The sequence below is a fragment of the Gallinula chloropus genome (genome assembly GCF_964237585.1).
Source record: "Gallinula chloropus genome assembly, chromosome: 5".
In the NCBI taxonomy this organism is placed as follows: Eukaryota; Metazoa; Chordata; class Aves; order Gruiformes; family Rallidae; genus Gallinula; species Gallinula chloropus.
The window spans coordinates 37,074,522-37,100,446 of record NC_140090.1 but is presented as its reverse complement, the minus strand read 5'-3'; the positions used below and the strand labels follow the sequence as shown (position 1 = coordinate 37,100,446).

Sequence of the window (25,925 nt, the reverse complement as noted above, 5' to 3'; positions counted from 1 at the left end):
AGGCTCGCAGATAGTTGAGATCGGCAACTATTTGCATCAGCTTGCAAACAACACAGTACCACCTTATTTTCTTCATGTAGCAGAATCTACCCTCTTCACAGTTGCTGGATTTCACAGGAACTGCTTAGTGGCAAGGAATCAGGTACCTGTTTGTGACTGTTCATCTCAGACAAAAAAAATATGTAATGCTTGTATGACCATCAGTGCTGACTTGTAGAAGGCTGAGAAATCCTCTCTGGTATCTTTCTCTGAAATTATCCCAAACCCAAGGAGGCCAAATGGCAAGTGCTGCTGAAAATTCAGTAATTAAACACATTTCCTCCCTCACAAAATGATGATATCACAAGATGAAGTTTTAAATACTAGTCTGAGTTCTCTTCACCTATCTGCAGTGAAGAAAATAAAGAATATCAGTAGAGCTCTGGACTGTCTCAGCAGGAAAGCATTCCTCTTGCTAACACACCCTCACCTGTGGCTTTGCTGACAGCACCATGAGGGCTGTTTACATGCTAATAATGATGCTGGCAAACATCTACAAATAAACAACATGTGCCTTTCTGGGGAATGTAGCAGAATCCAGTGGAAATCCATCTGTGTTGCCTACATGGATGACCTCTACACCACTACCCCAGCACCTTTCCCAGCTTTTATGTGCATGTTGTCAGCTCATTTTTGACAGTCTCTCCTTTAATGGTGGAAGCAGGCTTTCCCATGGACCTGAAGCAGTTTTGTGGAGGAAACAGGGACCATTAATGGATTCCTAAGTCACAGCGTAGCTTCTTAAACAGAGTATAGGTTCTCAAACAGTTTCTTAAATATTCTCCATATTCTCAGACATAGCAAAAATCTGGCATGCATACATACCCAGAAGGGAGAAAAAAGTGGAAGAAATTAATACAAAATAATGACCTAATCTCCTTCTGCCTATCATGTACCCATGTGCCAACTGGATGGGGGGGACGGGACTGGAGGAAGGGAGTGTTGTAGTGGGGGGGGGAAATTGTTGTTGGGTTTTGGGGGTTTTTTGAATTGGTATTTAACCAAATTTGCAAAAGTTTTTCATCCTGAAATTTGGCACTTTACAAATTTGGTCAGAAAAAAGGGGGAAATAATATAATGGAGGATATAATTTGATAGCATTTCATCTTCAATCATCCATTTCACTACCATACTGCACTTTGCAGACAAAAATAAAGCCAGGACATTTGGTTCTGGCTGGAACATCTCTACAGCCTGCATGGGGCAGAGCCCTTGACCACCAGTGAGTTGGGCTGAAATTCCCTGTGCTTTCTCTGTCTCCTGGTCTGCAGGCAATCGGTGTCCGTCTCAACGAGCTGTGCCATGCTGAGAGTGAGAGCCCTGCCAACCTGCTGGGCCTCATTTATGATGAGGAGACCAAGAGACGCCTGAGAAAGGAGGATGAGGAAGAAGACTTTTTAGATGACAGTAAGGAGACTCCCTTTACTACAAGAACCCCCGCTTGTAAGAACCTCTGCTCTAGGAGCACTTAGCTTTTCTTCTCTTTTCATTCTCTTGCCACCCAGCTGTTTTTCCCAGTCCCTCACCTTCACCCTAGCTTCCTCCCCTGTTCCTTCTGTGCCTGGATGTACAACATGACAGATGGGTAGCAGTACTAAGAGACTTTAAAGGAAAAGGGGGTGAAAACCAGGCAGTGAGTTGCAATTCCTGTATACTGTCAACTGCAATTATAAGCCGGGTACTAATTTCTTCAGTCTTGCTGTCACCTGAGTGCCAAAAGTCACTCAGACTCCATTTCTTCCCAGATATTTCTGCCAAAATATTTGTGTAAGATCAGGTGCTTTCCTGATTTTTAACACTGAAGAGTCATCTCACCCGATACGAATTGGCACAGCTTTACCAAAGGCTTTTAAATTTTCACTTCAGTTTATTTGCCTGATTCTTAAGCAGAAATGTAGCACAGAGGTATAAAAAGTATCATTAAAAACCTGTACAAGCACAAGATGACTGACTGACCCGGACACGTTTGTGCATACCTAAGGGCTGGGGGGGATGTCACAGTTCACTGATTCTGATAGTCCAGATAGACCTGCAAATTCTAACACATCCTGTGAATCACAATAAATTAAGTCAAAGCACATACTGTTGTAGGTGAAGGTGGTAGCAAACATTCTGTCCTCTCCAGACACCATTTGTATACACGTGTGTGTTGTAATGTACTGGTTCCTGTGTACATGTACTGTTGTTTGCCATTAGATGTAGTGTGCCAGCACTGGTTATGTGTCTTCTAGTTCATTTTTCTGTGATTCTGGGTTTGTTCTCATCGCTCCATTGAAGGCCAGCTGTGGAGTAGAGAGGAGTAGGTGGGGTCAGTGAAACAGTGTTTGTGGAAAATGATCTCAAGAGAAGTTATTGGCCTAAGCTGGACATGCACATGTGCCCCTATGTGGTGTGCCAGCACTACCAGCTGTTAAATGTGGGTGGCTGTTCTGGGTATTTTATTGACCCTTTAAGAGATGTCTCCAAAGCAGGGAAGTGCACCCAAAATTCTCCCTGTCTTGCACCATGAATGAATTTTGAATGGTGAGTAATAATTCCATTCACATGGCTAAGTGACAGAATAGTCTATCTTGTCCCTGTTTAGCCACCGATAAGGCACTCACAAGGGGCTGCGGAGCTACTTTAGAAGGGTGGTCTCAGGCAACCAAGAGGAGAGAACAGGTTGTGGTCTTGAAAGCTGTGTGAAAGCCATGTAAAAGTACTCTCCTGAAAGCCAGGGTCTGAAAATAATCAATCTGTATTCTTGCTGAAGGCAGCGACTTTTCATGCTGTAGGAGTTAGGCTGAGGAGCATAAAATGTGCAGCTGTATATTTCATTACACTGTACAACTCATCTGTATTTGATAGTTCAGATTATTTTAGTCCCTACAAAGTCTGTAATTTGTGCACAGAGGAATTAGCAAACATCACAGAATTAATCTGATTTTATCTGATTGTTGCTGCATCCTCTTGCTAGTTTGCTTTGCAGTGTTTCTTTGCAAAAAGTAATTAGATCATAGATGGGGGAAAGAAAGTCAAAACACAAATCTCCCTGAAATGTATGTAGATGGTAACACCAGGCATTATTAAAAAATGGGTGTGGTTATTTGTTGTCACAGCTGATTTTTTGTTTCCTTTTCTTTACTGTGTGTTATCCTAAACAGTATTTTTCAAATTGGTCAAGCATTGAAGAATCCTTCATAGTTTTTATGTTTTGGATGGCATTAGATGGGTTACAAAGTGTAGGGCATTTGAAGCTGATTGTTTAGATTCAGTTGAGAAGAAACTTTGAGTATTTCAATAATCACTCTTCCCTCTTCCCCTTTGTTTTAGGTTAATTATTTGAATGCGAAATTTTATTAAGCAGTTTGATTATTTTTTTTCTTTATTATCTCTAAATAGTACTTGGATTCAGTGCACAAATAAGAAGTCTGACATCAAAGGAAGCTCTCTCTCCCAGTTATCAGGATAGTAAGTAATAGGCACAGTACCTCTTTTCTGGCTAGTCAGAACTCTGTAGATTTTGCAAATTTTTCCTAGATTTTAAAGTGGTTCTTTTCTAGAACTGCTGAAGATTTGGCTGAATGTGAAACTGTAAAGGGGAAGAAAGATATCTACTTCTTAACCTGCATTTACTTTAAATGAGGTGTATACAAGATATTGTTAGGTTAGTAGATACTTCACCATAATCATAGAATCACAGACTGGTTTGGGTTGGAAGGGACCTCAAAGATAGATCATCTAGTTCCAACGTCCTGCCATGGGCAGAGACACCTTCCAGTAGCCCAGCTTGCCCAAAGCCTAATCCAACCCCTCCTTGAACACTGCTAGGGACCCAGGGCAGCCACAGCTTCTCTAGACAACCTGTGCCAGGGCCTCCTCACCCTCATAGTAAAGAATTTCTTACTAATATATAATCTAAACCTCCCTCCTTCAGTTTAAGGCCATTACCCCTCATCATATCACTCCACACCTTTGTAACCAGTCCCTCTTTAGCTTTCCTGTAGCCCCTTTAGGTACTGTCAGGCTGCTGGAAGGTCTCCCCGGAACCACCTTTGCTTCAGGTTGAACAAGCCCAACTCATCCTATCTTCAGAGGAGAGGTGCTCCACACCTCTCGTCATCTTCATGGCTGTCTCTACTTATTCCAACAGGCCCACGTCTTATGTTTGGGATCCCAGAGCTGGACACAGTACTCCAGGTGGGGTCTCACCAGAGCAGAGGGGGACAATCACCTCCCTCAGGCAGCTGATAGTACTTCTAATAGTATTCTATAATATATACTATAGTACATTATAGTGTATTGGTCCTGTTATATGTGCTGGTAAACACATGGATTCGTATGTTCTTCCTTTCAGTGCAGGAAGAGTAGCATAGATAGAAGTCTGGGTTTTCCTCTTTCTTAGTGTAGTCTACATTGTGCACCATATGTGGAAATGTCCATCACCTCTTGGTTCCAGATTCTGTTTTATCTCCTTGCTCACCACAGGACTATTTTTTCCCTAGGCACTGTGAATCCTACCAAATGTTGTTGTCCTTTTGCACTGAAAATGGCAGCCTGCCAGCTTCTCCTGGAGATAACCACCTTCCTTCGAGAGACCTTCCCTTACATGCCCAGGCCACGCATGGAGCCCCTTGTGGTAAGTGGGCGATACACACTGGAGTGAGAGCCGTGCCCATGGGTATCAGTGGGCTCTGTGGCTGGCTGAGGAGAGGTAGAGTGGGGTAATGGCTCAGGTGGATACCTCATGCAGGGAGAGAGGAGCTGTGGACTGCTGATGGGCTGAGCACATGACATGGGTTGATTGAGAAGATTAGACTATGGAAGTACTGGAAGTTCAAGAAAGTTAGGGGCAGGTGGATTAAGAAACTTGAGTGCGGGGGACCTGAGAGGTGTGGGAGATGGGTTTCAGGAGGTGACAGCTCATGTGCTACCTAGCTGATCATAAGGGCTGGTTGGCAGAGAACTGAATGGGGCACTTAAGAGAAAGGGGACGGAATGATTTACAGGGAGTTTATTGGAGCTTTAAAATTGCAGATTATTGGCTTGGGTTAGACAACAGAGTCAAAGGAACTAAGGAAAGACAAAGAACAAGCAGAGACAAAGAAACAAGGAAAGAAACTTCCATGAGACTGGCAGATGAACTCCATGCTCTGGCAAATCCTGGCATAAGGAATAAGCTAAATGATTGATTAGGTGACAACTGATTTTATGAACAGCACAACCTATGACACCTGATTTCCAGTGATTCTCTGGATTCTCTTATGCCTAATAATGTGGTTTAACGTTGCCTTCAGCCACTTGTTTCACAAAATACACAGGCACTCAGTTATCTTTTGTCAAATTCAGTTTAAGGTGACCACAGCTTCAGAGGTGGTTAACAGGGAATAAGATGAGAATTGCAGACACACAGTTTGATCTTTTAACCCTAATTTCTTCAGAAAATCAGGATAAAAATTATAAAGAATGAAACGTATCCAAATTAATGATTTAGCCCTACTCTTCTGGTTTTTGTTAATGACAGACTAAGATCAAATTTTGCTGATGACAATTGTGCTTGACAAGCTAATTTGGCTTGGCATTATTGTAATTAGGCTCTGAAATTGGTTTCATAGGCTGTAGATGCCCTACGATGAAGTGACTCAGCCTACAGGTATGCAGGAAGGGCAATTTAAAAAAACAGGGATAAATTCAGCAGGAGTCTTCCTAAACATTTTGTTGATATTTTTACCACATAATAAATGACTGCACCCAAAAGCAGGATAATTCCAGGGTTTAGAATTCATCTCAGTATAGTAATTAGGCAAGGAACTAAGAACGTGTTGGGCAATGAAGGTCAACAGAAATTTGTGCTTTTGTGCCAGATAGAAATGCAACTGATTAATAGCTTTTCAGTCTTGCATATGGGAGAGAAGGAGGAGAAATTATTCTGTGATGTGTAGGCAGAAGAAGCCTTAAGGTGATGTTATGCAAGAGCTTATTAGAGGAAATGGCCATAGAGTGCTGCTTCTAACTTTGTATGGGGAGGTGGGGGGAGAAGAATCAACACCACTCCAGATTGAAATATGAGGTCTCTGTATTTATGGCATGATGCTTCCTTTCCAAGAGACTCAGGTATGTAATGCAGACAATACAAAGCTAGGTGCAGGAAGTCCCTACAGAAGGATCTGGACAGGCTGGATCAATGGGCCAAGGCCAGTGGTATGAGATTCAACAAGGCCAAGTGCCGGGTCCTGCATTTGGGTCCCAGCAACCCCCTGCAGTGCCACAGGCTAGCGGCAGAGTGGCTGGAAAGCTGCCCAGAAGAGCAGGACCTGGGCATGTTGATAAATACCTCTGGAGGTATTTAAAGGATGGGTAGATGTGGTGCTTAGGGACATGGTTTAGTGGTGATTTTGCAGGTTAGTTTCATGGTTGGACTTGATGATCTTGAAAGGTCCCTTGCAACCAATACTATCCTGCATTATGGTCCATAAAGCTGAAATTCCAGTAGAGTAAATCTCTCTTCCATTGGTGTTTGCAGGCATACTTTTTCCATAGACAGGAGCACAGACAGCAGCCTTGAGGAACTGAAGTGTTTGTAGCTGAATTAGTTGTGGAACCAGTTTACCTACTCACAGTCCATCCAGATTAACCAGGCTTTGGGCATAAGTGTTCTTACCTATGTTTGAGTGAGGCAGGGTGCCCTTACTGAAGTTTCAATCAAAGCCAACACTGGTGGAGATACAAGCTCACTTTGCAAATGGCTTGGAGCAATGAATACATTCTCTTGAAGCTTGCTGCCCCAGTAGAGTCACAGAACTGGAACTTGTCTCTTGCTAGGGTGGAAAGTTATTCATTTTAGCTTGGCACTTGCTGAAGATATTGAGACCTACTGTGTGCAAAGAGAGTGTATTTCATTCTGTCAGTTAACTGGTGCAGACAACAATTTCCAGTGTAAGCCTGTTGACAAACAGCTGGGAGGAGTAATGTGTTTAAACACTCCAGGGAGGGGAAGTCTGCTGATGACCTAGAAATATACCTGTACTGCTATCATGGCTCAGTTTATGCATGTTAATTTATGAAGCTGCTGTAATTTAGGCAGATTAAATCACAGATCCTTATCCTGAAGAGCTTTAGCCTTTGTTTCATATCCTAAACCATGTTATATGTTTTTAATTGCTTCCATGGAAGTTTTTAGTGCCTGAGATGCTACAAATCATTATTTTAGGCACCCACCTGTTTATATCCTGGGTTCTGTTACTGAACAAAGTCAAAATATTTCCCTTATGTTAGTCAGCTGTTTACTTTTCTGACAGTCATTTATGATAATTTTCCCTGGAAATGGAAAGCTAGCCTCAAATGGTCTGGGAGCTTTGGGTGGTGGTACGTAGGCTGATCAACCCAAGTCAGCACAAATCAGTCTAGCACCTATATGTGAGAAGACCTTTTTTTTTTTTTTTCCTTCCCCAAACCCAACTTTATCACTACCCATGTAGCTCCCAGTAACTTCTACTGGAGTTCTGTGTGCAAATTCCTGTATGAGATCTCTTGAGCCTACTGAATTTTATCCAGACTAACTTTTTTTGGATAATTCCAGTGATGTTTTCATTCACCCTTCATACATTCATCTGCTGTTTACTGACAGCAAGAAGCTCTGTATCATCTTTGGTTTCAGCTAGTTACATTCTGGGTGTGATTTCAAAGCTGATGACACCCCCAGCCAAAAAGCACGAATGATGTTCGTGAAGAGCCCAGCATTCTGACTGTGTTTGCCAGCATGGGAGTTCACTGCCTTTCATTTTTCTAGCTGTGCTTAGAGAAAGCCAATGATAATCCACACCTTGTGAAATATTAGGACCTTGGCTTTTTTTGGCCCATATTGATAGCCAGTAGGTGGCACAAATAATGCCATTTCTGTTCATAAGAGAAAACTATGGTGCAAACTAGCTTCTCTCTGCAGCAATGCTGTTTATTTTCCAGAATTGAAGTACAGACAGCATTTTTATTGATCCCTGTTTTCCACTGTGTCCTTTCAGGCTGATCTGCACACAGTTAAAGCATACTCTGGGCCATGCTGACATGACTTGCAGTGTCAGCTACCTTTGTCTCGGCTTTTCTGCCTCTGATGAGTACAGTGGCAAGGCATTCCCAATAAAACACAGGGAGTAGAGACCTAGACTTCCATACAGCACCTTGGGCTGCAAACATCGTTTATTGCCACCTATCCATTAGAGACCATTCATGTTTTCCCCCTCCTGAGCTTGCAGACAGGGTGTGGATTCAACCAGTGTTAACACCTGTCAGTGCTTCTATCCTGGCAGCATGGCTCCATGTGCTGCAAACCCAAAGAGTAGTTGGATTGGAATGTGTCAGGGTAGATGAAGAACTGTGTACTAGAAATAAATTCCCATCTGAAGCAATTCTTCCTGAAGGTTCTGTAGTTGTGAAAAGTGTGGGGGCTCATAATGCTTGCGTGTTTGTGTGATCTGCATTCTGCTACAGGATCTGGAGAGCTGCAGGCTGCGTCTGGACCCTGAGATGGACCGACACAGGTATGAAAGAAAGATCAGCTTTGCTGGGATTTTGGATGAAAATGAAGATTCAAAGGATTCCCTACACAGCAGCAGCCACACCCTCAAATCTGAGGCTGGCTTCGAGGAGAAAAAAGGTTTGTCAGCACAATAAGGCTTTTGTTTTCTCAGGGCTTGTGAAGTGGCGCTTGATTTTATGTTTTCATTTGCACAGACTGTGTTAAAAAGCAGGCAGCCATGGAGTCACGTGGCTTTGAATCATTTCTGAGACGCTTCTGGCCTTCAGGGTTTGATACAACAAATGTGAGAAGCAAAGATGTTAAATTTTATAAAACACTGCTATGACTGAAACCAACTGCGAGCACAGCAAGAATCTTATGCCTTGTTTGAAGCTCTCTCTCAGTGAGATGCTGAGAGAAGGATCACTATTTGATTAACTTAAAAAATAAAAATCAAAAATGTTCTTGTTTGGGTTTTTTTTATTCTGATGACAATTTTCATTTTTATGGAAAGACCATAAATAGGAAGGAAGATGGGAATCTGTGAAAATCTGTACTGGTTTGGAAGTCATGGCATTTCACAAAATCAGTGATTGATCACTTGATCTCTTGAATTCTTTGCTACCACATGAAAAACACACACCTATGTGGCTTTTGATGGCTAGCAGATTAATGTTACCAACATACTGTATACTGTACAAGCAAACCACGAGCTCACTGTGTTTGCCGAGAACAGCAGATTGTTTCCATTTTTGAGCCATCTCATGCAAAACTCACATACTATCTGATGGTACAAGTGTTGCAATACAATATACAGTCATCGTGCATATTTGCAATTAGAGGCTAAACTGCCAGAAAGTTACCTGAAAATGATTCTCCCTCATAAAAGTTTTCTAGAATTGTTTAAATTCTGTCTCATAACAGCCATATAAAGGTGTGGATATATCTGAGTGTTAATTTTGATGATTGTTTTTAAAGGATAAATGTTTAATGATTGCTTGAAAAGGATGGATTCTGTGGCTGGTTATCCTCTAGATACTATAATGTGTCTCAATGATTCAGAGGAGGTTTTATTGACTTCAGAGGGCTTTGGATGAAGTTCGGGTTGTCTTCAGCTGTCACCCTGACACAGTTACTGGAGAAAATAATGCAACCATTTCCAAGACTTACATGGTGTAAAACTGCCTCCAGAATTGTGTGTCAGGTGCGACAGTTTCTCCTTTGAAGACAGCTAGGTATCCACCAAAGAAAGGTGACCTGGATAAATTCATGGTCAACCTCATTTATTGGCATATCGTCAGCCCAGAGAAGCACACAACCTTATGGTCTGTGTGATAGGCTAAGATCAGAGGGATAAGATGTCTCTAACTATTTAGTTGAGGAAAAACTTGGCTTTGGGGTGTTGTTTGTATGGGGTTTTTTGAAGATAGCTATGACAATTACATTAAACCACTTTTCAGCTTCTCAGGCAGCAGTCCCACCTGCTGCAATGTTACCTGAGTGGGAGAACACCTACAAGCACACAGTCCTGCTGGAAAATGCTGGTGGCCAATCTCTAACTATCCTATTTTTCTTAGAGACAATGCTGACTTAAGTTTTCGTTCATGTGTTACTGTGCTACAGGAATAATGCAGAATTTAGGTATTTTTGCAAAGATAGTATTAACTTCTGCATCCTTGACTCTGTTAAACTACATGTTCCCTGAAGTTTCAGATGTTTTTTCCCATTCTCCCATGTCCCTAGGTTGTCATGTACTATTCCTTTTCAAAAGCTGCGTCTTTACCTCACTTCAGAGATGGGAAAAGTGACTATGGTAGGAAGGCTGAATCCTGATATACTGTAGCAAAAATGTACTTGTAGTATTTTGGAAGCTAAATAAATGGCAGATAATGTTAAATTTTAAAATTAAAATAATTATGTTCTTTTCTCTGGCCACAGCATATTCTTCTGGGTATCCACCTGGGCCAAACATAACAGATGCAGAGGCATCTTCTATAATCTACACTTTTCTAGATAAGAAAATGTTGTTTGAATGTAACTAAAATTTTTTTTGCCTGCAGTGACAGGTTTCTTTATCTTAACCTCTTTGATAAGTACTAATCTGTTTCCTTTCATTTTTTCCCTGAGTGTTACAAACTTTGCTCTCATTGCTCACCCCAGGTATGGCTTAACAACTATCCAAAAGCTACGAGCTTACTGTATAGATCCTGCTCCAGGTAGGTCTGAAATACAGACACTAAAGTTAGGTAGATGCAGGCTCTCAGAGGATCATATGTACTATTTGGGTGCTAAAATGGGATCCTACACACTTCATGAAATGCATTTGCAAGTGCTTAAATGGTTTGGTGCTTGGACTGCATTGAGGCTGATCTGGACAGCATTCAAACAGTAGCGATTGCTAAGGAACTCAGCCTGGTCACTTGGAGGGAGATTCTCTGGTCACCCAACAGTGATTTGTCCATCTGATTGATGAGAACTGAGGACTAGCTCTCAAAACGTATCCAGCTGTCTTCAGCCAGGAGACTTTAGTTAGCCACTGGAGATGGGAGTGGGAATTGGGTTCTGGAGGAATTAGGGATGTTCTCAGGAGGAAAGGTGTGTTTGATTTTTCCTGAAGCCAAAATACAATTCTGTTATAATATTTTGCTTACCCATGGTGTCCAAAAAAAGTTGTACCCTGTTCATTCTCAACAACACACCAAAAGGTACTCAATCACACATGGCCTTGCCTGATCAGATCTGCAGTAAAATGACTGAGTGTTGCAACATTTGGACTGACATGCTGCTATGTACTGCCTTTGAACTAAGAGGAGAATGAAAGTGCAAACGGTTGGTGCTTTGAACATTGAACCATTTCATGTCTGTGCTCATCTAAAATGCAGAGTGTCAATGGATGTTGTTAATGCCTGAAAGCTGCTGATTTGTCTGAAGGAGAGGATCTACGTGCTCCCGTTTCCTCTAAAGCATTCTAATGGTGAAGAGTAACATGCAGAGACACGGATTTATGCAAATCTTACTTCAAAGAAGTCTTGTGTGCTAACCTCATGAAGCAGACTACCCTTCTGCAGTCACAAGTGCTGCACAAGTAAATAATTGATCCTACTGCAGAGCTCAGTGAGGTTTACAGAACCCAGGCCCACGGGAAAATAGGTTTGTTCATGGTGCCTTGATTATGCTTGGGATTCAGCCATCTGTCCCTAGCAAGAGGTGATTCTGCACTAATGTAAACCCCAAGGGCTGGCAAAGAAAAGTGCAGTTTGCACCCATTGGGCAGATCCTGTTTCCTGACAGGCACCAATTCAAAGCGGTGTGGATCGTAGGTTTTCCTTGTCCGTGTTTTGGGTTTTTGTTAGAGCAGCTGACTCTACTTGCTGGTGGTTGAACGAGGGCTGATTCCAAATACAGACAAGGCCGGAGGTGACACACCAGGTCTCCAGAAACATGGTGCTGAACACATTTCTGTAAAGCATCTTTACTGCCTGATTGACGGAGCTGCATTGGCGGTGGCTTTGGAGGGAGCCTCTCCCCCCACATTCTTTGGTAGAAGACGAAAAGGCGCTGCAATACAGCTGGCAGCAAAGGTCGGGGGGGGAGGGGAGGGTCAGGATATCTTTCTTTTTTAAATGGGGAAAAATTAAGGGGAAAAAAGTCCTCTTTTATTCTTTTAATACAGTTCCCAGCAGGAAGATCAGGATAGGAGGCTCCCGCTTGCTCCAGATTAAAGGAACCCGCAGTTTCCGGGTGAAGAAGGGGGGTTCCCTTTCCAGCATTCGCCGGGCCGGCAGCCTAAAGAGCACCAAGTTATCACGGCAGGACTCAGAGTCTGAGAATGAGGAGCTGCAGCTGTCCCACAGCAGGGACACTGTCACTGATATAGGTAACTTAGACGAGTGGGTGGAAAGGGAGGGGACAATAGGGAGGGCCTAAACTCTCGATGTGATTGCAGCAGAGCTAGAAGTGACAATCCACCCCCACCCCAGCAGGCTAGGAAAAACCTAGAGTCCTCTTCAGCGACGCCCTGAGCTCGGGCGCGGTTGTGGTCCTGGGTGCAGTGTCAGCGCCACGCACAAGTTGTCAGTTCAGGGCTCCGTGTTAGAGCATGAACTCTCGGAATGCCGGTGCCTGCCAGCCAAGCGCACGCTGTCTTTACGAGAGCACATACAGTGTGTATATGCACATACACATCCCCCTAAATCACACAATACAACGGATATGCGAGGTCATATGCGTATATGATATTTTGTTGTCCATATTAACAGATAGGATATATATATATGTACAGACTTGCGCTTCATATTCTGTGTAGCATATGATGTCATAGGTGTGCCATATGACATCTAGTATATATATTCCTATATGTAGAATGTAAGATATACATGCTGCATACTGTATTTCTACATATCGGCATATACATATATTTTTGCAGTTTACAGGTGCCTTCCTTAGTCTTCAAAAGATGGGTCCCCATATATTTATCTTATGGAAACCAAACGTGCCTCCTGCCATGGGAAATCTCCATCACAACTGAATTAAAGGGGCTCCCTCTGCTAGGGGTATTAACCAAAAACTACAGTTTTTGTACATTTATAGCTGAAATAACCTCCCAAGCCTAATGGTCCTTTTATGTTGCTTCAGTGGGAGAACATGGAGAGTGGGATTGTCCACTGTGCAGACTTTGGCAAATCACAGCTCACTTAAAGAGGAGAAAGAAAGGTTTAACCAGAGTTCATCCCCAGCCCTCACTTAACAGCATTAATGTTAGTATTATAGGATGCCCATAGGCTCTGAAACAGCTAGAGGAAACGCAGGGATCAGTGACATTCCCAGAGAAATATCTCCCTTGCCTGAGTTCTTTACAACTAGTGTGCTAGAATCAGGATTTTTTTCCCCTTTCATCCCCATGACATTAGCAGTTTCCATGGGCAATTAGGAGTGATTTTGCCTGTTGGCATTTCCAGTTGGATGCCACTTCTGGTTGGATTTTTGTTGACCTTTTTTAACCACAGAGCCCAGTCAATGCAGATCACTAAACCAACCATTTGCAGCATCTGAGTGGTGCAAATAATTTGTTTTTGGTGTTTTTTGCTTACCTTCTCCCCTTCCATTAAAGAAAAGAAGCGAGGAGAGAGCAGTATTTGTGGCCTGTGAGCCAAATCTAAATGGTTCTTGTAACTGTCAAGCCAGCATGATGCAAGGATTGGGAAGGGGTGTCCAAATGCAGTCTTTCCAGTGTGGCACATTCTATGTGCTCTGGTCTGTTCCCACAAAGGCTGGCCTGGCTTACAAGTGCTGTCCCTAGTCTTAAAGCACATAGGGAGCAATAAAAACAACCACCTTTTGGGTATTTTTCTTTTGAAGAAGGGAGCCCTTGGAGCGCGAGCGAACCTAGCATTGAGCCCGAGGTGCTGAGCAACACAGGCACGGAGGAGAACTATCACCGGAACATGTCGTGGCTGCATGTAAGTATGAGTCGCTGGCAGTGCTCTCAAGGATGGCATTTTCAGTAGGAAAATCTTTGTGCTGGAAATAACCAGACTGCAATCTGTGCTTTCTCCATGTAGCATCAAGGATCTCAAGCGTAAGTAATCTGCGACCTTTGGAAATTGTCTCTTTGTAATTTCTAAAAGGGACTAAAACCAGAAAGTTTTTGTCTTACTCTATTTCATATGTTCAGTTTGTAAGGGAGAAGGGAGTCTTTATCTTGGTGTGCAGGGACAGCTGTGCCACCTCAGCTGAAAAGTCCATTAGCTCCTTATCTTCTCTTCAGTGGCTAGTTCAGGAAGAGCAACAGAATGGACTACAGTGTGAATTGGGAAACGGCATTTTAGAAGCTACTTAAGCTGGAGGTTCTGTTGTAACTGATGTATTTACTAACTAACAGAAGATTATTTTTTTCTAGGGAGTTTTTCCACCCATTTTTGAGCTAATTTATAGAATTCTTTTTGTCTCCATCAACTATATGACATTGAGCATAATTTTGGACCTTGTGGGGAAAAATGCTTACTTTTGTAACTTTTCTTTGAATGGATTAGGTGCATTCTATCACAGTGCCTAACCCAACAGGGCCTTCTTGGAGTTTTGACTCTTATCAAACAGACAGGGAGCACAATAGTGCAAATGTGGATCCATTTTTGATATCTTGGTACCCATGATTTAGATATGCCAAAAGTGAGTTGGGTGAGTCTACACAGTTCGGTCCACTGGTATCCAAGGGCTGCACACCTCTGTCTCTGTTGCCTCATGACACACTGTGATGGTACAGTGTGATCAGTGTGTCCTTGTGCAGACATTTTGGAGAAAGGTTGGATTGACTCCCTGTGCACAGATTGATTGTATCCTGCATGTGTGTAGGAGGACAAATGCCTTTTGACTTCTGAGTTGCCTTTGGGAAAGATAGCTGCTAACAATGAGTTGATACCCCTCTCTTTCCCCCATGTGTTTCACACGGTCTGTTCTCAACTGCCCCATTCGTATGACAGGCTTAATCCAATGTCATGTCAGAAGCAGTTCTAGATAATTGCTATTTTGGAAGTGGGTGGCAAAGCACACTTGAATGTCATGGCTTTCAAGCTAGTATCTCAACTCTTGGGCTACCCTGCTTCTCCATCAGTTCTCTAATGCTCTTAGTAATGATGACACTTCATGTTGAATTTCCATTGTACTGAACTGAGTATGTTAGATGTGAGAGTGTTTACTAGGTGAGGAACTGCTAGAGGATGAAGGCGTCTCCCTAAGTAGCAGTTTAGGATAAACCATGGTGCCTTTGCTCAATGTGGGGGGATGCCTGGACTCATTAATATGAGGCATAAACTGAAGGGAACTTGAGATGTTTGTCTCACTTTACGTGTGATTAGGCTGCAATGGAGAAAGGAAGATTTGAAAAATCGTCTGTTCCAGTTAATGCCACGCAAGTACTGATACTGCATGAGAACTTTCTCTTTTTGTTTGCTGGAAAGAAGGTGTGGGTGGATGGTCACTAAAAACTACAAAACAAAACCAAAAGGCAAAACAAAAACCTGCTTTACTTAATGGTCATGAGCAAACTGCTCAAAAGGATGGCTGGTTCCAGGTGCTTCTATGCATGCACCAGCATTCCTTTACTAGTGCTTTAGGGCAGCCCAGGGTGTGATGTCCTCACACTGTGTCAGCATATCGTAACTACAAGTTGCAGCAGTGGACCAGAGGCTGGGTAGAGGCTATACAGTGCTGATCAGATTTATGCCATTTGCACACTGATACAACAGTAGTGATTTGAGTTATTCCTGACTAACCCAAAAATAATATGAGGCCAGAACAGGCAGGCAAAGAGGAGTCCCATGTAGGTAGCACAGATTTTTATTTTTTTAAAATGAAGGTTATGAGTTTTTGGAAGCCTAAATATTGGAAGGTTTAGTGATGTGGCTGCTATACTTAAAAGAGCGAGCAGACTGCAGCTGGGCCAGGCATGGATAGCTTGTTTCTCATAATTCTGGGTATTTCTGCACTTGGCTGTGGGATGAACAGAAGGGTTCATAAAGACCAGTTAGGACCTACAGTGTGAATGGCTTGGAGATGCCTCTGTGTATTCCTCCAAGTGCTACTGAGCAGCTGGATTTGTGTGTAGCATGAAAGGCATGGTACAAAGAGCTGCTGGACCCAGCTTTGGTCCTCTGAAACCCTCTGAGTTACACCAGAGGCAGTCACTGAAGCCTAGACTTAGTCAAGGCTATATTTAATGAATTAGTTTAGGGACTAAGACCAATGTTGGTGAAGCAAACAATGCTCAGAAGAGCCACTGTGTTTCTTAGATGAATTTTAGCATTCCTTGCTGCTATATGGCAACACCACTAGCAGTAGTAGCTCAGCCATCTAACATAAAGCTAGGCTGGATGGGCCAACCCAAGCACAGTGAGCAAAGCATGTGCAGAACAACTGGCACAGCCTATTCCTATGTGGTAGCATGCTGAGACATTTCCTTTTGAATCCCTTGAAGGAAACTAACCCTCCAACACGATGGGTTTGGGGCTTTAATGATGGTTAAGTAGCTGACAACTTCCAGTCCAAGCTCTCAACTCAGAGTGGCGATACAACAGCTTTTCTGCAGATGGAGAGAACGCTGTTTTCCTCAGTCATAATCTTGCCACCAGCCAGACATACAGATTTACAGCACCTCTGCCTCTCTGTCTGCTTTTTTAAAGCTAATGCTTCTTTAGCCATGCCTAACTAGTTTGTAAAACACTTGCAAGCACAGAGCTCTGTGCAGACACAAATGCCTTTTCAAAAAGCTCTGTTGAGCTTCATTCCTCCCCAGCTAGGCTGTGGAAAAGTTAGCATAGTCTGCCCCATGCAGTTCTCTGGGTAACTACCCTTTCTATAGGTGACTGTTCTACTGTTTTCTTTTCAAGGTTATGATCCTATTGTGCAACCAGCAAAGTTTCATTTGTACCCACATTGACTACTGTCACCCACACTGCTACCTCTATCACAGCCGGTCCTGCGCTCGCCTTGTCCGGGCCATCAAACTCCTCTACGGTGACACGGTGGACTCTCTGAGAGAGAACAGCACATTGAACAGTGTGGCAAGAGGCAAAAAACAGAAGGAAGTGAGTAGAAGGTCGTAATTACCTTTAAGAACTACGTAATGTACTCAGTCTTTCATGACAAAATGAACACAGCCCTTCCTAAACACAGCTTTGCTGTAAAAAAAAATAAATCTATAAAGTCATTTAGCATTATGGAAGGGACATAATCTGTATTGATTTGGAATAATTTTAGTTGCTGATAAGGTTGTTTAAAAGCTTATAACCTGACTTTAATGTTCTTTTATGGCCTCTACTTAGCAGCCCCTGCAGTCTAATCCCTTTTTTTGTGTTTCTTCTCATCTGTTAGTAAGTATTACTCTTGCAATTCTTGTAAAAATCTTCCGTAATTTCTTTCTTTTAGGTCTGAGCTCTTTGAGCTGTTCCAAGAATTGTGCAAATTAGTCTGTAATGTTGCAGTCTGTTTAGTGACAGTTTTAACAACCACTTCAGCGAGATATTCAAACAAGAACTGTGTCTTTTTAGCCCTATAAGTGGTGCCTTTAACTTGAGTGGAAATACATTTCTCCATTCAGTAAAATGCCCACCCAGGTACCAACTAAGTCACGTCAACACTTGGTTAATACTTTCGTATCCCTGATCACAGCAGGCAGACTACAGTTACTGTGAGTACTTGTAATGGCAGAGTCATTCCACTGAGTGTAATGGCAGAGTCATTCCAAGCGTTTGTGAAACTCTCATGAAGATTTTGGTTGGGTAAAGAGGCTAAGTAAGTGGGAAAATGAGGGAGTAGGTGTCAAGTTCATGTTTCTTCATCAGCCAGCAGATTATGTGTTTCCTGGCAGGTGAGGAAATCAAAGGGTATTTGTATGGGACAATACAGAACTAACAGCTAATTATTCTGCTTTCCTGGAAACTGTAACCTCATGTACTTCCTCTGGCAGAGAGAAGTAGTGTAGCATTTAGGAAGAGAGGCAGTCATTTCCGCTATAGAAGGCAGGCTTGAGATGAGCAGCTGACAGTGTTCATGAAAGGCAGCAGAAGAGTACTATATGCATTACTGTGTGTTGTTTCATATCCAGCTCTGGTTTGCAGGGCAAACTGATGCACATTTCTTCATCTATCAAACCATCAAAGCTTTTAAGCAAAGGCAAGGAAAAAAGAGGCTGGGGGACAATAAACTTTCCTACAAACACATGAGTCTCACTGATACTACGCCTGCTGCCATCACAGGAGGAGGCTTTGTGTTACAGCTCTGGTGCTAGACAGCTTCTAGTGTGTGGAAATTCCTCTTGTACATGATCTCCCTTTCCATGTTTTGGGAAATCTAAATGTGACCTCCACTTTTTAATTTTTTTTTCCTTCCAGTGCTCAGACAAGTCATGTTTGAGAACTCCTTCTCTAAAAAAGAGAGTGATTGATGTCAACTTGGAGGGGAAGAAGGACTCCGGCATGCTAAAATACATCAGGCACCAGGTACTCAGTAGGCCATATGCTACTTAGGGAGGCTGAAACACAGATGTCAGGATAGACTGTAGCAAGAAGAAAAATCCACATGGATCCCCAAGCCCATTTGAAGAACTGTTCCTGAATCTCAAACAGTTCAGACCCACATATTTTCCCCAGCTGAGTAATGCTAAATTTAAGCCTCTTAAGGTAACCCTATCAAAAACTACTTTAATCATGTGACTCCATTAAATCACAGTCTGCATGTCTGGCTTTCTGTAGTGACACATTCATCAAAACTTGGGATAAAAATAATAATTAAAATAAAAAATATCCACAAATGTATTTAAATACAGCCTGCCAGTTTACAGCAATAGTTTTCTTTGTTCTTCCTCGTTCAGTGTCCCTGAGGAAGCAACAGACTCTTCACAGGTTCGTTCTTGGCAGTGTGAGATTTTCATGGATCTGTATCACCGTTTGTGCACCACCTTGGGAGAGTTTTGCTTCCATTTTGTCCTCTTTATCTGTGTTTGAGGGACTAGCAAAAGGCTTGAGGAACTAGCTTGCAATCACTGCCCTTTCAGTGCAGGCTGAAAGCAGTGCTCTTCTATGGAGCATTATCTGAAAGGGCTGAAATGGGACATTATCAGTGGGTAATCTGCAGATGAAAACTAGGGTAAAATTACTGAGTGTGTTGTTCACAGTGGAGGCTTTGTACTACTCAGCTGTAAGGCATGGCTTGTTTTTTTTCAGGTAATGAGCCTGTCCCCTGCACCTTTGTCACTGCTAATCAAGGCAGCTCCTATCCTCACAGAAGAGATGTATGGTGACATCCAGCCAGCAGCGTGGGAGCTCCTGCTCAGTGTGGATGAGCACATGGCTGGAGCAGCAGGTAAAAGAACAAAGTCACTTAGGATGGCTACCCTGGCTACATAACACACAGTAGGTCACGGGGGCTTCCAAGACATCTTGTAATGGAGGAGTCTGAATGCCACTGAGGGTGTCTTGGGGGCTGCTTGGTTCTCATAGGTCTTCATGTGGTTCTGTGCTCTGTACAAAAGAGGTGGTCAGAAGGATTGGGAAGGCAATTTCTCAGCCCCTGGTTGTGGTGGATGATTAGGAGTGTCAAAATTAGTCATTTGTGTTTAGCTGGGTTTCTAGGCAGAGGAAACACAGTGATATAATCTGTCCAGAGTCTTCTGAAGTATTTTGGATGTTGCATCATGGAAATTGTTGATACCAGTTAAGGGGAGATACAAAAACTAAGAACAGGGGTGAAACTGTCATAGCTCCTCTGGAGACTCCTGGAGTCTATGGATGACAACTTTCTGGTTCAGGTTTTGGACAGACCGACCAGAGGCAATGCATTGCTGGACCTGGTGCTCACCAACGTGGGGAAGATCATTAAAGGTGTTAAGCTTGGAGGCAGCCTGGGCTGCAGTGACCATGCCCTAGTTGAGTCTGTGATCTCAAGGAATGTGGGCCTGGCAGAGAGTGGCATCAGGACCCTGAACTTTAGGAGAGCAAACTTTAGGCTGTTTAAGGACTTGTTGGCCAAAATCTCCTGGGAGGTGGTCCTTAGAGACAGAAATGTTGAGGGCAGCTGGCTACTCTTTAAGGATGCCTTTCTGAGATCTCAAGAGCTCCCTGTCCCTCTGAATAAGAAAGTGGGCAGGAGGAGCAGGAGACCAGCATGGCTAAGCAAGGACCTGCTGGCCAAACTGAAGGAAAAGAAAGGCAAATGCAAGCTCTGGAAACAAGGGTGTGTTGCCTGGAAAGAATACATGGATGCTGTTCGGACTTGCAGAGACGGGATCAGGAAAGCCAAGGCGCAGATGGAACTGAACTTGGTGAGGGATGTTAAAAAAAACAAGAGGGGATTTTACAGGTACATTGGCCAGAAGAGACAGGCCAAACAGAGAGTACCCCCCTTGATAAATGAGAAAGGAGAATTGGCTGCCACTGATGTGGAGAAGGCTGAGGTACTGAATGAGTTCTTTGCCTCAGTCTTCCCTGGCAGCCAGGATTCTCATAATTCTCAAGTCCCAGAAACTTGCATCCCTGGACCTTTAAGTGGGAACTGGGAGAGTAAATCCCGCCCCCCTCCACTGTAAGAGCAGAGCAAGTCCGAGACCGCCTCACGAGACTGAATGTCTACAAGTCTATGGGGCCAGATGACATGCATCCCAGTGTCCTGAAGGAGCTGGCTGATGTCCCAGGGTTATGAAGGAGCTGGCTGATGTGGTTGCTGAGTCGCTCTCCATCATATTTGAAAAGTCGTGGCTGTCAGGTGAAGTCCCTGGGGACTGGAAAGAAGGTCATGTCACTCCCATTTATAAGAAAGGGAGCAAGGAAGACCCAGGGAATTACAGGCCAGTGAGCCTCACCTCAGTGCCTGGAAAGATCATGGAACAGATCCTCCTGGATGACATGTTGGAGCACATGAGGGATGAGGGCGTGATCTGGGACAACCAGCACGGCTTCACCAAGGGAAGGTCGTGCCTTACCAATTCTATGATGGAGTGATAACATCGGGGGATAAAGGGAAGGCGACCGATGTCATCTACCTGGACTTGTGCAAGGCCTTTGACACAGTCCCCCACCACATCCTTATCTCTGAATTGGAGAGATGTGGATTTGACGGGTGGACCATCCAGTGGATAAGAAACTGGTTAACAGGACGTAGCCAAAGGGTGGTGGTCAATGGGTCTATGTCCAGGTGGAGGCTGGTGACAAGCGGTGTCCCCCAGGGGTCTGTCTTGGGACCGGTGCTCTTTAACATCTTTATCAATGACATCGATGATGAATTGAGTGCACCCTCAGCAAGGTTGTGGATGACACCAAGCTGAGTGGTGTGGTTGACACAACAGAAGGAAAGGAAGCCATCCAGAGGGATCTTGACAGGGTGGAAAGGTGGGCCTGGGGGAACCTAATGAGGTTCAACACTGCCAAGTGTCAGGTGTTGCACTTGGGACAGAAGAATCCCAGACATAGATACAGACTGGGAGAAGAGCTTCTTGAGAGCAGCCCTGCTGAGAAGGACTTGGGGATTGTGGTGGATGAGAAACTTAACATGAGCCAGCAGTGTGCTCTTGCAGCTCACAAGGCCAATGGTATCCTGGGCTCCATCAGAAGAGGGGTGGCCAGCAGGGACAGGGAGGGGATTGTCCCTCTCTACTCTGCCGTCGTGAGGGCCCATCTGGAGTATCGTGTCCAGGTCTGGGGCCTGCAATACAAGAGAGATGTGGAACTGTTGGAGAGGGTTCAGATGGTTAGAGCGCTGGAGCACCTCCCCTACACAGAGAGGCTGAGGGAGCTGGGCTTGTTTAGCCTGGAGAAGAGAAGGCTGTGGGGGGACCTCACTGCAGCCTTCCAGTACCTGAAGGGAGCAGATAAACAGGAGGGGAATCAACTTTTTAAAAGGGTAGACAATGGCAGGACAAGAGGGAATGGATTAAAACTAAAGGAAGGAAGGTTTAGGTTAGATATTAGGGGGAAGTTTTTTACAGAGAGTGGTGAGGTGCTGGAACAGGCTGTCCAGAGAGGTGGTGGATGCCCCATCCCTGGAGGTGTTCAATGCCAGGTTGGATGGGGACCTGGGCAACCTTCTGTAGATCCAGGCCTGGAGGTTGGTGTCCCTGCCTGTGGCAGGGACTTTGGAGCTCTATGATCCTTGGGGTCCCTTCCAACCCATGCCATTCTATGATTCTATGATTCTTTTTGTGCTGAAAGGAAAATTCTTACGTTGCAGGGAGACAGCAGCATTGCTCAGTCTTACTGTATGGTATTTATCTAAATTTTCTGTTTCCGCTTGATATTTTATTGTGCATATGACATTTTCTGATGACACATTGTTGAGAGGCATATTAAAGACAAAGGAAGATTAGAAATTCATATACCTGTGAGAGTGTTACCTTGAAAAAGATATTCCAAACATGGGAAGAAATTTATTACTACAGACTGTAAGATGATGTCCTTGCAAACTAGAAAGATTTTTTTCTGTTATGAGCTTGGATCTTCTGCTATCGACCTCATATAGGTTCAGACTGTATTACTTGGCCAGAAGATGGCTGGCTTAACCAGCAGAATTCATCTGTGAAAACAATCAACACAGTCAGGATGTGTCAGAAGATGTATTTCATGTAAGAGATTCAATGTATTAATACTGTTGTAAAGCACCTTTTGCAACTACCTAGGACACAGCACCTCCATGCATAATTCAAGTACAATGAAAGATTATTGGGAGATGCAGAAGAATGAAAAGCCTGTATGACAAGGATATTTATTTAAGGGATTCAGATGACAACTGAGAGGGGATACTGTTGCTCTCCATAAATACAGCAGGCCAGAATTATTTAAGCCTAAGCAGCATAAAGACGAGTATGAACTTTTTATGACCTCTTTCATCTGGAACATAGAAGATAGAAAAAGAGAGCAAACAAGCTTAGGTTTAAGAGTTTGTGAACAGGAATAGATGTTGTGACTTAGGAGGTCTGTCTTACTGTCCTGTCCAAACACACATAGGCAGTGTGTGCTAACACCAGATGTTCAGAAATTACGAACCACAACCCTAGAATGTGTGAACTGCCCACACATACAATACCCAGTTTGTTTAAATAAAGCATAAAGGAAAGCAAGTGAATTTGTAAGCCAATCTCCCACTTTCAAATTCTTCTTTTCTCCTTCCCAAGCACCCAAGGAAATGTCTTAGAAATTGACAACTTCCCCAGGTTTGAGCACTAAGGGAGCAATCATGGGTGTTCTTACATTGAAGATTGATTTACAGGCATTTTTATGAAAAGCTGCTAGCAACACAAGAATTTTGGAGTGCTCCTCAGACCTTACTCCCCCTTTCATCACACTTCAATCTAGCTTACCAGTCCTTCATTTTCCACAGCTGACAATGAATTCTGCCCCCTCATCCCTGCCTTTCCCTGGCCAAATACACAGACAAGAAGAGAAGGAGGCAAAATAAAGAAGAGAAACAAGCTGCCTGAAACTGCGCTTGTTTCTCCTCTTCAAGTCCCTTTCTGGGGGGATAATTTTGGATAGTCTTCCTGTCTTACAAAAAACTTAGCATGGCTCCCAGAGAAGTGAACAAAACTTTGCTGTGCTTCCTCAGGAAAGCTAACTGGCTGGCTCTCCAAACCAGCCTCTGAGATACATCTTCCTCCTTCTCCCTTTCTCGAAGGGAAGATTAAAACCCATCTGAAGGTCTGTAGTAGCTTTTTTAGTAGCAAGTGATTTCAACCCAACCATAAATTACATTCATCAAGGTCGAAACCTGTAAACTCATTAATGTTGCTCTCCACAAGCTGGATAAAAAGAACTGTGCTAGTGTGCGACAGCACCATCTACTGACCTCTTCCAAGGGCTGTATTTTTTTGGGGTACTTCGGTAAGAGCTCACAGTTTTAAATCAGTCCTACTAAGATTTGACATAGTTACACTGAAGAGACCAAAGAGCAGAAAGTTCTCTTAACTGGTGAAACAGAAAGGTCCCTAAAGATTTGGTGCAGGACCAGGAACCTTGTAGTGCAAGGCAGGACCTAGGCAGTCAAAGAGCAGCCTTGGTTTTCTGCAGTGTTCAGACTGCCTCTCATCAGCACAGCTCGTGTCCTGGCACCTTCTGAGTAAGTGCTGAGGCAAACACAATGGCAAATGTCCTCTTCCTATTTTGGAGGATCAGCCACCAAATCTAGATAAATTGTCTCCGGTGATCTGTGGTCAGCTGCTGGTCAAAGAAGCCATGGACTCTCAGACACCCACTGAAGTCCCACAGCAGCAATGTTCCCTCTGCATTTGTTTCCTCTAGAGTTTGCCTATGTTAATATTAATGCTGCTTTGAAACAACTATGGGCCAGCTCAGATTCTATTGTGCTGTTGTGATCTGGTCCTTTCTTTCACAATTCACAGCATCACTGTTTTCTCAGGCAGGCAGATTGTGATCATTGCATGGTGCCCATTTAACTAAGAACCTTTCTTCATGGTTTTATATTTGAAAATAGACAGGTGAGACCTCTACTGGGACACTGCCTCCTGCTCTGAGGGAAGGCAGAGCTGTGGTTAAACAAACCAGTCTTCATTAATCATCTCAGAAATCACTTGGAAGCAGAATCTTTAAAAGCCAAACTTGGTGTTGTTACTTCAAAAGATGCTCCTTATTTTAAACCACTCATGAGTGAGATTTTTGGTGAGAAGAGCAAAGCTGTATTTTATTTTAAAACCAGGTTTTCCAGAAGCTTTTGCGAGCTTCGCAAGTGAGGCCGTGTGGCTCCAAAAGGTGCCGTCACATGTGCTTGGTTTCATGAGGCAGTGCAATTTCCACTAGGTCTGGCAGACTGCTGATCTCATTTCTGGAGCCAAGATTAGGTTTCTTCTGGGTGTGTGTGTGTTTGTACAGTGGCAGTTATTCTCTGCCAAATAAACACATTATTAAGGAAAACAGATGATTAGATGTTCTCTCCCTCCAGCTGCCATGTTCCTGCTGTGTGCTGTGAAAGTGCCAGAGGCGGTTTCTGACATGCTGATGTCTGAATTTCATCACCCAGAGACAGTGCAAAGACTGAATGCCATTCTCAAATTTCACACGCTCTGGAGGTTTAGATATCAAGTCTGGCCAAGGATGGAAGAGGGAGCACAACAGATCTTTAAGGTACATGGGACATGTGAAACACAACATTGTCATTCACAACCTGCCTTGTGGGATAGATGTGTAATGATACGCTGCCACCAAATTGCCTGAAAATCTGTTTAGAGAGAAAAAAGTGTCTCTGTAAGTCACATTGGTCAGGGAGGTGATGTGTAGAACTTGTATATAAAATGGGGAGAGTATAACAAGAATGCAGGTCAGAAAAAACCAGCAGAGAAAGAAAGACATGTGACATATATGGTGTTAAAGTGTCACAAGATACAGAATTGGAAAAATCTGCAGAGGTACTGAACATCTTTGGTACTTGTGCTCATGTTTAATTAGCAGTACTGACATTAATACTAGTCTGCTGTAACCAAATGTCTTTCATGTTTTTGTTTAGATTCCTCCTCCAAGTATAAATTTTACTCTGCCTTCTCCTGTCCTGGGGATGCCATCTGTGCCAATGTTTGACCCCCCTTGGGTCCCTCAGTGCAGCGGGAGTGTGCAGGATCCCATAAATGAAGATCAGTCGGTAAGCAGGCATCACTGCAGTAAGCATTGTTTTCTCTGCAGCAGCATGGGGACAGTTAAGCCAAAAGATGTTGACTTGTCTTCCTCAGCTGTGAAGAATCTAGTACACAGTCTGTGTTGGGCACACAGAGGTTTCTGCAAGGGCGTAAAGCTTTTCTGTTTGTTCACTGAGGTACTGTACTGCATATCATATCCCTGAGAGAGACAGCAACTCTGATCTTAGGAACACACATCTGTGCTCTCTCCAAGAGAAGATGAGTTCACCT

General features: G+C 43.5%; 1 protein-coding gene across 1 annotated transcript in view; it reads left to right on the top strand.

The window, feature by feature from the left end:
- The window catches only part of UNC80 (unc-80 homolog, NALCN channel complex subunit), a gene marked incomplete at both ends in the record, with an annotated part of 128,707 nt that overhangs the window by 52,546 nt on the left and 50,236 nt on the right, over positions 1 to 25,925 (top strand). Inside the window, 10 exons of the mRNA XM_084264990.1 lie at positions 1,311 to 1,446; positions 4,524 to 4,657; positions 8,503 to 8,668; positions 12,204 to 12,407; positions 13,889 to 13,989; positions 16,915 to 17,112; positions 18,418 to 18,525; positions 19,249 to 19,387; positions 24,968 to 25,149; positions 25,529 to 25,660. Of these exons, the coding sequence (XP_084121116.1) occupies positions 1,311 to 1,446; positions 4,524 to 4,657; positions 8,503 to 8,668; positions 12,204 to 12,407; positions 13,889 to 13,989; positions 16,915 to 17,112; positions 18,418 to 18,525; positions 19,249 to 19,387; positions 24,968 to 25,149; positions 25,529 to 25,660 (1,500 nt within the window). The remainder of the gene's footprint in view (positions 1 to 1,310; positions 1,447 to 4,523; positions 4,658 to 8,502; positions 8,669 to 12,203; positions 12,408 to 13,888; positions 13,990 to 16,914; positions 17,113 to 18,417; positions 18,526 to 19,248; positions 19,388 to 24,967; positions 25,150 to 25,528; positions 25,661 to 25,925) is intronic.